Below are 11,672 nucleotides of genomic sequence, written 5' to 3'. Positions count from 1 at the left end.
GATTAGCGTTATCGTGTCAATGTGTACTATTAAATTTTCATTATCGTTCACTGGGGCAAGAGGACATTAATTTTAATTTTTTTTTTATGTTGGGATCCAAATACCCATTCAGAGCAGTTCCAGCGTTGAAGCCCTCCCCCTGGCAATGCACTATTCAATCCACCTAATGAACAGTAACTGCCCTTAATGAACAGTAAATAGCCCTGACAATAGAATTTGCATCTCCACCGTTACACTTCAATAGCCCTGACAATAGGCAATAAAATATTAGTATTTTATTTATTTATAAAATAATACAAAATAATTTTAATTGTAATATCGGATAAGATTTTTAATCGTTCTCGTTGCGCCACGTGTCATTATCCGAAGTATTATTAAATAATACAAAATAATTTTATTTGTAATTTCGGATAAGATTTTTAATCGTTGTCGTTACGCCACTTGTCATAAAATCCGAAAACACAATTATTGGGGATGGATTTCCGATAAATTTTTTAATCGTATTCGTTATGCCACGTGTCATTATCTGAAAATACAATTATTGGTGATGGATTTCTGATAAGATTATTAACCAATGACGTCGCGTCACGTGTCATAATCTGTTCACAATCTTTGAGGATAGATTTACATCAGGTTTTTAACGAATGACGGCATGCCACGTGTCATAATCTGTTCACAATTTTTGAGGATAGATTTCCATCAGATTTGTAACGAATGACGGCATGCCATGTGGCATTATGTACAACCTAATCTTTTCTGAATCCTCTATATAATCCACCATCCATCCTCACAAATCTCACACCAATTTTCTCAAAATCTCTATCATTATTCATAGTTTCTGCTTTCTTATTTACAAAAATCTGTATCATTCATAGTTTCTGTTTCTTTCTTACAATGTCTTCTTCTTCTTCCTCAAGGATGATGTGGGAATTCAATCAGGAAGAGGAAGAATTGTTTAACGAATCAGAAGCAATGTTCAATCACCAGGGGGTAAGAAATGAGAGGGAAAAGGATGAGGAGCGTCAAAGGAGAGATGACGAAGTAAGAAAGGGCAGAGCCTCACATTCCCGTCGAGTCATCCAAGCTGCGGCTCAGATCTGCAAGCCCAGGCGTTCCGGAAACCTTGATAGAAGCATGCAACGACGACATATGGAACTCTTGGATGATTATTTTGTTCCTAATAGTGTATTCCCTGATACGTACTTTAGACGTCGTTTTAGAATGGAACGACATTTGTGCAACAAAATCATGATTGCTGTTTGCAACCATGATTCTTATTTTGTGCAAAAGAAAGATGCTTTTGGTGCTATGGGTCTACTGCCTGAGCAAAAAATTACTGCTGCCTTGCGGATACTTGCATATGGAGCATCTGCAGACCAAGTGGATGAGATAACGAGGATGGGGAAATCAACCATTCTTGAGTCCTTGATGAAGTTTTGCGGAGCAATCGAATCTATCTACATCGCTGAGTACCTCCGTAAACCTACACACATGGACTTGGAGCGGCTGTTGAAGAAGGCGGAGATACGTGGCTTTCCTGGGATGATTGGAAGCATTGATGGTATGCACTGGACGTGGAAAAATTGTCCAAGTGCATGGCAAGGCGCTTACGGGGACAGAAAAGGAGCAAAAAGTATCATTCTGGAGGCGGTGGCATCTTTTGATACATGGATTTGGCACGCCTTTTTCGGGGTCCCGGGAGCTCAAAATGACATTAACGTCCTTGCCCAATCCCCAGTGTTCAACGATGTCCTGCAAGGAAACGCACCAAAAGTTACTTATGAGGTCAACGGACGTTTGTATGACGGGCCATACTACCTAGCTGACGGCATTTACTCGGGATGGTCAACATTTGTCAAAACAGTGCCACGTCCGCGGAGTGCAAAGGAAAAACACTTTGCAAGCTGTCAAGAGGGGTGCAGGAAGTATGTGGAGCGTTGTTTCGGTATCCTCCAAGCTCGCTGGGCGATCGTCAGGGGCGCTGCCAGATTGTTTGATGTAGAGTCGCTTCGATCCATCATGATGACGTGCATCATTCTTCACAACATGATTGTGAAAGATGAGTACGATTATGAAGCTGTTGATGAATAAAAGCCAGACCCGATGAACAATTCAAGAACACGTATATATTGTGCTCATGACGCCACTGATGAGCCCATGCAGCATGAGCCATTACAAAGGGATGGACGTTACAATGAAAGGCTCATTCAACGATATACTGCATTTCAAATGCTAGACATGCACAATACCCGACAAATTAACTTGATAGAGCACCAGTAGGCATTGAAACAAGCTGAAGATAATTAAGTTCATTTAGTGTGTTTTTTTGAATTTGGTATGTTTATGTTATTTTATTTGGTGTGTTTTATTATTTGGTATGTTTATGTAATTTTTTTATGTTTATGTAATTCTTAGTATATATAATTCTTAGTATGTTTATGTTTATGTTTATGTAATTTTTTAATGTTTATGTTTATGTAATTCTTAGTATGTTTATGTTTATGTTTATATAATTTTTTTATGTTTATATTTATGTAATTCTTAGTATATGTAATTTTTTTATGTTTATGTTTATGTTTATGTAATTCTTAGTATAAATAACTTACCAAATTAATTTGAATAAATATTCAAGAAATTGGAAACAACATAAATAATACAAACAATAAATAATAAATTACAACCCAAAGTGATTGGAAAATTATGGGCTCCGAATACAAAAAGTACTCTATTCATCATCACTTAACCAATTTGTGGTGCTAGGATGATCTTCTCTTGCGGTGCTAGAACCACCTTGACTTGCTATCGTTTCTCTTGCACACCTCCTTCGCACCACGTCCGCTTTCTCTGACTTCCAAAAAAATTTAGAATTTGAAGACTTCCCTTCTAAAGACATGTTCATAATCTCACGATCTTGTTGAGCCCGTCTTTCTTCTCTAACATGTTCCCTTTCTTGCCTAAGTAGCTCTCTTTCTCTCTCATTAGCATAAAATTCTCTCTCAACAGCTGCTGCTTTTGCTACCTCTCTAGCCTTATCAGCCTCATCTTTCACCATTTTCCTCGCCAAAGTCAATTTACCTTGGCGAGTAAGTTCTTCCATGAACTTTGCATAATCATTCTTGGAAGCACCCCCTTTTCTCTTTGAAGCCTTCTTACCTTGAGGCCTAATTGGATAACGGGTCGAACCCGACGCTTGTTCAAGGAGGGGCGTTTCGGGCACTTCTTCTGCATCATCTTCATGAACATCATCGGGTGTAGAGTGTAGAGGGGTGCTGTTCATGTGCACTTCTGGATCGACTGGCATAACTCTAAATTTAGGACAATCTTTGACAATATTCCAACATTCCCACCGGTTGAATGATTTATTTTTGCTTTTGGTTTTGGTAGCGTACCAAGCTTGTGCTTGAAGTTCCTACACAATAAAAATAAGTAACAAATAAATAATTATAATGAAAATAAGTAACAAATAAATAATACAAACAACATTATTATAATGTAACAAATAAGTAACAATAACATAATTATAATGTAACAAACAAATAAATAATACAAACAACATAATTATAATGTAACAAATAAGTAACAATATATAATAAATTTTGTATGTAACAAATAAATAATACAAACAATAAATAATAAATTATGTAGATAACAAATAAATAATACAAACAAATAATTATAATGTAAATTTGGGAATCAAATAAATAATATATTGTTACCTGATCTGAGTAATTTTCCCCACTTCGAATATTACTACTAGCTTGTGCCAAGGCGTCTCTCCAAGTACTAAACGATTAGCTAAGTAATTTCCAACGACTGACATCGATTCTTTGGTTCTTTTCCCACCAATTTTCTCAAGATAATTGGTATGAATAAGACTCCACATTTCTCGCAACTGCATCTCATTACCCGTAAGCGAACTATGAGTAACTTCAACCCAGCTAGTACACAACGCAACATCTTCAATAAGCGACCAATTCGTACCTGCACCAGTGGTCATTTTGTTGAAAAAAAATGGATTCAAACTTTGAGACAAAGAAAGGAATGTGATTGAAAGTAGTTGAGAAAATATGAAATTGTTGTGTAAGGTAGATGATAATGAGAAGGTATTTATAGAAAAGTAAAAACAATTTTTTTTACAATTTTTTTTCAGATTTTTCAGATATTTTTTTGAATTTTTTTGAATTTTTTTAAATTTTTATTCAATTAATTAATCTCTGCCGTTGGATGCAAAAAATTTTGAATTCCAACACTCCAGATTGTGCCACGTGTCACAACGGTAACTTTTCAGATTTTTAAAACTATTTTTTCATTTATTTTTTAATTTATAAAGCATTTTAATATCCACCGTTGATCTCAGATCGAACGGTGGATATTAAATCTGACTTAATTTTTTTTTTTACCGTTGAGATCGAACGGTCCAAGTTAAAGAGCCATTAAGATCTAACGCACCGTGGGTGTGACAGCCCTTCCCGAATTAACATTTTCATATGTGTGAAGTGTGTTTAATTATCCTAAATCTTTATTAAAGTTGGACGGTTTGTTTGATTGTGTGGAATGATTAAAGACAGGGCACTGTGCATACACGGGTTGCACGTTTCTTCTCCTTTTCCTTTTCCTTCCCGTGATTTCCTCAAACCTGTTTTCATTCTTCCTCTCTCCCCGTCAAGCTCTCTCTCTCTCCCTCACTCTCAAACACACGGCAACAACACCAATTCTTCAAAACTTCACGGATCGACGGAAATAAAATCACCATCTTCTTCGTTTCGACGATACGAGTCCAACCATACCAATTTCAGGTAAGAACTATAACGTTTTCACGTCGAAAATACGAACTCCGGTTTAGGTACTATTCATCAAATTTTTATTGGTTGATTTTTAGGACTTTTCAAGCTTATAGGAAGCTTCTTGAGGTCCTAAGGAGGCTTGGAGTAGTTCGTTGGAAGTGTTTGGACGTAAGAACACGGAGAACGACAAGTTCAAAGTTTGGCCGGAGCTTTCGAGGCTTTTTCCGGCGAATCCACGGCGAGTTAGGGGTCGAGGCAGGTATGGATGTGTTCGTCTCGTCAATACCTTCATTTTGATATAAAGTACGTCGAAAATGGTTAAGAAATGAAGAAGTTATGACACTTTGAAGTTTACCCAGAAATTCCGGCAAAACACCCACCTCCGGCGAAACCAGTCCGGCGATGCGAGGAAGAAGACGCGCGCGTGGGCAGCGCGTGTACAGGGCGCGTGGGGGCGCGTGAGAGCTCCAAATCGAGTTCTGAAAATTGTCACGCGTTCGTGACGTCGTGTAGATCACCGCGGTATATTCACACACCCAAATTGAGCAACATATGAGAAAGTTATTGACGAATGTTTGGTGTATGTGCGTTAAATAACGTCGATTTGGTTACTTTTTGTATAGGTGAAAAATTATACAGAAGAAGAATGTAACCAATCTAGGGGAGGCTCAGGGACCTACGAGACATCGATGTGATCTGTGAGTGGGCAGTTTTGGTTTCCATATACATATATACTTGACGTATTTCCCAGAAAACGTATTTTAAAAGAAATACGAATTAAATATCCTGTCATATATGCATCATATTTTAATATGTCCATTACCATAATTATGCATACTATTGCATGGTGCTGAGGAGGCCCAGGTAAGCTACATTTGATATACATTTGATATACCTTTGATATACGTATGAAATACCTTTGAAATACATTTGATATACGTATGAAATACATTTGATATACGTATGAAATACCTTTGAAATACATTTGATATACGTATGAAATACCTTTGAAATACATTTGATATACGTACGAAATACATTTGATATACGTATGAAATACGTTTGGAATACGATTGAAATACTATGGAAATACAAATGAAATATGATTGAGATGCGATTGTGACATGATCGAAATATGTTTGTGATATGATTGAGATATAATTGAGATACGATTGAGATATTATGCTGAATTATACGATTGTGATATGATTGAAATATGATTAAGATATAATTGAGATGCGATTGTGACATGATCGAGATATGTTTGTGTTATGATTGAGATATAATTAAGATACGATTGAGATATTATGCTGATAACGATCATGAGATATGATTGAGATATGAAGAATTATATGATTGAGATGTGATTGAAAGCTCATTTACTTGCACATGTATATAAGTGCTCCCGCCCAAAGATAGGGGCATAGCCTTCACGTGTATGTTCACCTCCCGCACCGCATGCTCGCCTTGGATCCAAGTTAGGTGCACAGCCTGTCGTATAGACCACTTATGTGGGTTCGACTTGTAGGTGACCCGCGATTTATCGCACAGCTTCACGTGATTGTAGCACTAGAGCATATTATGTTATATACAGTGATGAGTTGCAGACCACGCGAGGTGGTACTGAATGTGTGCAAGATATACATGATGACTGAGTTGATTATGATGAGTTGATTATGAGCTATATCTGCAGTCGATGACTGAGTTGATTATGATGAGTTGATTATGAGCTATATATGCAGTCGATGACTGAGTTGATTATGATGAGTTAATTATGAGTTATATATGCAGCCGAGGGCTGAGTTGATTAGAATGAAAGAGTATGAGCTATGTTTATAGCCGAATGTTGAATTGATTATATGTTATTCCATCATATTCACATAGAGATGATGAGCATTCTGTTATGATACTTGGCATGACATACATTCATATTGTCTAGCATAATTTCAGATATATTACGTATATGAGTATATACTTTATTTCTGGGAAACTATACTTGTTTTACGGCGAGGGGTTAGTATATTCAAAGAGAAAAGAAGGTTCTGAATAAGATTTGTTTTACTGACCCACTCAATTTTGGTTTTGCGCCCCCCCAGGTTCAAGAAGTGCAAAGGTGTGTGGTGACTACGAGGAAATTCAACGGTGTTCTGACAGAATGGGAACCAAATGAGGACTCACCTTCGGGTGGTTCATCTTAGAAGTTGTATATTTTAAAGCTTCCGAACTGTGTAAATGGTTACGTCACTCTCACGTGACAGCCAGCATGCCCTCCTTCGGGACGGGGTGTGTCAGTGGGAAGCCACGTGGCTTCCCAACAGTAACTGACGGATTCTTTTTTTTTTTTCTGATTTTTGTGTCGATGACGCGCCCTCACGCGCGGGTGGGGTGCACGCGCCTGACACAAAAAAAAAATTAAATATTGCGCTGACGTCACGCCCACCTCGGGCTCTCGGGCTGGCAATCCCCTACGGGCCCGTAGCTCGGGCCTCCCCCTTCCATCGGGCTACCCCACGCTGGAGGCCTCCCACCGGCCCTCGGGCCCTTGTTTTGGACCCTGTCCCCCGAGCAATACCCAACGGTGGGAATGCTCTTAGACTACACGATGGGTGCACCCATCATTTCAATCTGATGCCATCATTACCCAACTCTCTTTCTCATACACGACATCATCTCTCTCTCTCTACCCACTCACTCAACCCCTTATAAAAATATAAGTGTGCTAACTATACATCTTATTTTATTTCTCATACATCCTTGATAATTTATGTTCGTTGATTTTCTTCAATGCATCTGATCCGATGGTTAAAAATTAAAAAGGTATGTAAAAAGTAAAATAAGATGTGTGAATATCACATTCCTAAAAATATTCATCATTATTCTCACTCTTTCTCTTCCACGTTAACCCACATCATTTACACCATTATCTCAGATTCATCATTTCATCCCATTAGCCCTTCACTCATCCTCTCACATTAATTCTCACGCCCAGAAACGACAAAATTAGTTCACCGGAGCAGCCTTCCTAAAAATCTTATTTACTCTTCCGATCATGCTCTAGTTAGTAGCCATCCTAGGTGACACTAATTGCCACTAGAATAAGAGTGTCTTGTATTCAGAAATTATCAATCAGTATTCAAGCAGTATTGCTTTATATTGAAAGTACAATGCGGTTTACGAGTATCATATCTTATTGCGAAGACATCGGTTTATAATTCTATTGAGGCAAACATTACTAGAATACCAATGTTAAATGACAGCAAGATCGACATTCAGACAAATCTAGACAAATAAGGCAAACAGAATCACAATCTTGAAAACATAAGAGCAAGCCGTGCAAGAGAATTTAGCTGACATAATTTATGTCCATTGTTTGTACCATGTTTGACCAATCCTGAAACTACTAAGCACCGATCAACAACATACCGTCAAAGACCCACACGAATTTTCCTCCAACCAGGAGGCTAATCACAACATGACACATATCGATATCAGAAGCCAATCACAGCGCGACACGTGTCGATATCATAGGCCAATCACAACACGACACGTGTCAATGTCAGAACAAAGCTAGAAACTCTCTTCTATAAAAGGGGATCATTCTCCTACAATAATCCCTAATGTCATTTGTACTAAACTATTCACTAGAACTCATTGAAAGAGAGCTTGAACCTATGTATTTGTGTAAACCCTTCACAACAAATGAGAACTCCTCTATTCCGTGGACGTAGCCAATCTGGGTGAACCACGTACATCTTGTGTTATTTGCCTCCCTGTCTTTATTCATTTACATACTTATCCATATTAATGACCAGAGCAACCTAGCGAAGGTCACAAACTTGACACTTTTTGTTGTACCAAAGTCCTCGTAGATTTTGTGCATCAACATTTGGCGCCGTCTGTGGGAATCGCACTTATTCCTACTCTCTCCAGCTTTGTCAAGCTGGTTTCCACCATTTGCACACTTTCTTTCGACCAGGCACTCCTGTCCAACATGGGGAGTGAAGGAAGCCACAGAACGCAGAACGACACCCCCCTCGCACTTAGTGCAAAGCAACGAAAGAATGAACGAAAGAGGTTTGCTCTTCAGGCTAAAGTCAATGAGCTAGAGGCTCTGAACAACAAGATAGCGATAAAGAATGAGATCATCCAGGAGCAGTATGAGAAGGTCTTCGGAATGCTCCATGAAGCTAGGCATACTCAAACACACGAACTCATCGTTCCAGGGAAGTCAACCATCATCTGGGTGCCCCCCAACACGGGGGATCGCGTGCCTTCAACATGGATATCCCTGATGGGGAGCGAGTTACTTATCAAGGTGTTGATCAACATGAGACCTCTCTCGACCCAGCTGCTTTGACCGGAAGCATGAGAAGTAGAGGAATGCACCTTCTTGCAGAAGGAGTAGAATGATCAAAAGTCGTTTATCGTGACTGTCGAGACTTCCTGAGGCAACGTCGAGAGAACCCCATCCATATAAGCTCGAAGGTCAATGATCCAAGGGTTTCTGAAAGGTTTGGTCCTCTTCCATGCCCCAAGCCAATTGCCAATCTAGGGAATGAGCGACATGTCCTAGAGGAATATGAAGGTACGGGGGACTTGGGGGCGTTTCGACAGGCTCACTCAGGAAGTCAGTACGGTGAGTCCAAAAAAAAATCCCATGCCCTTGACCAAGCTTTCCTACTTCCAAGAGGAGATGGAGACTTACGGAATAAGGATCCGGCAGTACCTGACTCCACTCAGGATCCCCTTTTCCTACAACTCATTGAGGAAGTAAACAAGTTGAAGACCGAACGTCAAGCTGAAATACCTGACTGGAACCAACCTAGGCCTGGCCCTCTTACAAGGAGGATCCTCGTCACCTCCTCTAAGCAAAGACAAAGCAGAAGCTTGTCTTACAACTCTACATTGGAAGGGAAAACCCGATTGAACACGTTAACCTCTTTGAGTCCACCATGGCATACTGGATGCACACTGATGAAGAACAATGTCTTCTCTTCCCCTCTACCCTCTCTGGCGGAGCTCTGAATTGGTATTGCCGTCTTCCACCTGAGACAGTAGACTCATTTGAGGAACTGAGGAAACTGTTTGTCTTTCAACACATCTTCCAGACAGATCGCTTGCATTCCGCAGATGACTTGTACATTATTCGCCAGAAGCCGGACAAGTCACTACGAAAGTATGCAGGCTGTTTCAGCCATGAGTATTCTCGCTGCGCTGAGGTAGATGACGAAACCGCCCTCAAAGCCTTCACGGCAAATCTATGTGATTGTTTCTTTAAGTACATGATCAATGCCAACACTTAGAAGACTTACTCTGGGGTGATGGCACATGCTTACAACCACGCCTCGGCCGAAGCAAGGACATACCAAAGGACCCTCCATATGGTTAACCCCTATCAACAAGTGAGAAGTGGAAGTCAAGTTCTACCAAATGAGAAGATCTTAGCCATTCAGACACCTATTGCATCATCTCCTGCCTCATTTAGCTACTCGCTAACTCACCAGACGTATTTGTCTTTTGGTAAGAGGAAGAATTTTTACTCTCAACAAGCCTATTACAACAAGAGGGATGAAAGTTCGTATCAAGACAACTAGGGGTGAACGTACCGTTGACTATTATGACTATGGGGCCAAGCCTTACTTTTTCAAAGTGGAGGACTTGGTACTGAAGGAAATACTATTATAATAAGGCATACACATTACAAATGTTTTGACTCTCAACCACTTGAGATCTTTTGTCACACAAGTCATTCGACAAATATTTAAAGAAGAGGGAATTCAGATAACTTCTTCTGAGTCTTTTGCATTCCTAGCACTAGAACACTTAGTCTACGCTGACCTACCCGTATACTCCAACTCAGAGTTTCAACATGCGTACTTTGACACAAAGTATATGATACTAAGTGTTACAACCAACATGGTTCACATATCGAAAGCATGTATCCCTTCATGCATAGCAAAACATTCATAAGCATCACTCATGTCAATCAACATAAACATCATATATTCCAACACATACATACATAAGCCAACTGTGCTTCGAAAGGGTTCAACATACTTTGTGTCATTTGACACTTGCTACAATGTGCCTTGACACCTTGCCCTTATTCTCACCAACCAAGTGATGAAATGTGAAGAAAGAACTCATCTTCATGCCACCAACTAGGTGATGAAATGTACAACCTGTACTCTCCTTCATGCCACCAACCAAGTGATAAAATGTACAATCTGTACTCTAATATCATCCGGCAACTTGCCACTCATGCCACCAACCAGATGAAGAAGAAACTCATTTTCATGCCACCAAACAGGTGATGAAATGTACAACTTGTACTCTCCTTCATGCCACCAACCAGGTGATGAAATGTACAACCCGTACTCTAATATCATTTGACAACTTGTCACTCATGCCACCAACCAAGTAAAGAATGAACTCATCTTTGTGCCACCAACCAGGTGATGAAATGTACAACCCGTACTCTAACATCATTTGGCAACTTGCCATTCATGCCACCAACGAAGTGAAGAAGGAACTCATCTTCGTGCCACTAACCAGGTGATGAAATGTACAACCCGTACTCTAACATCATTTGGCAACTTGCCATTCATGCCACCAACCAGGTGAAGAAGGAACTCATCTTCGTGCCACCAACCAGGTGATGAAATGTGATGAAAGGTGATAAAAGAACTTACATTCGTACCACTAACCAAGTGATGAAAGCAACTCACCATTCATTCCACCAATCAGAAGACAAGTAGTACAACTTGTACATGCGACTCCTAGCATTCACAAATAATAAAAAACCCTCAAGCTTTACGACTCAACTAGGGGAGCACTTATGCCTAACAAGAGTTATAGTCACCAACAAAGTCTTATTACAAGCCAACA

General features: G+C 39.6%; 1 protein-coding gene and 2 long non-coding RNA genes across 3 annotated transcripts; all 3 read left to right on the top strand.

The window, feature by feature from the left end:
* The first annotated feature begins 4,670 nt into the window (after positions 1–4,670).
* On the top strand, positions 4,671–5,203 carry LOC125479543. The gene is made up of 3 exons (XR_007260096.1): positions 4,671–4,796; positions 4,880–5,043; positions 5,144–5,203. It is a non-coding gene; the product is annotated as an uncharacterized LOC125479543 (long non-coding RNA).
* A 58-nt stretch (positions 5,204–5,261) lies between these two features.
* Positions 5,262–7,018, top strand: LOC125479541. The gene is made up of 3 exons (XR_007260095.1): positions 5,262–5,306; positions 5,408–5,482; positions 6,881–7,018. It is a non-coding gene; the product is annotated as an uncharacterized LOC125479541 (long non-coding RNA).
* A 2,718-nt stretch (positions 7,019–9,736) lies between these two features.
* Positions 9,737–10,087, top strand: LOC125479546. The gene has a single exon (XM_048588995.1). It carries the CDS (start codon positions 9,737–9,739, stop codon positions 10,085–10,087), a length of 351 nt encoding a protein of 116 aa, XP_048444952.1.
* Positions 10,088–11,672: the final 1,585 nt, after the last annotated feature.

The sequence above is a fragment of a genome, unplaced genomic scaffold, assembly GCF_019419815.1.
Source record: "Pyrus x bretschneideri cultivar Hongxiangsu unplaced genomic scaffold, Pyrus_bretschneideri_v1 Contig294, whole genome shotgun sequence".
Classification (NCBI taxonomy): Eukaryota; Viridiplantae; Streptophyta; class Magnoliopsida; order Rosales; family Rosaceae; genus Pyrus; species Pyrus x bretschneideri.
Note: the sequence above shows the minus strand (reverse complement) of the source record. Positions and strands in the feature narration are given on the sequence as shown.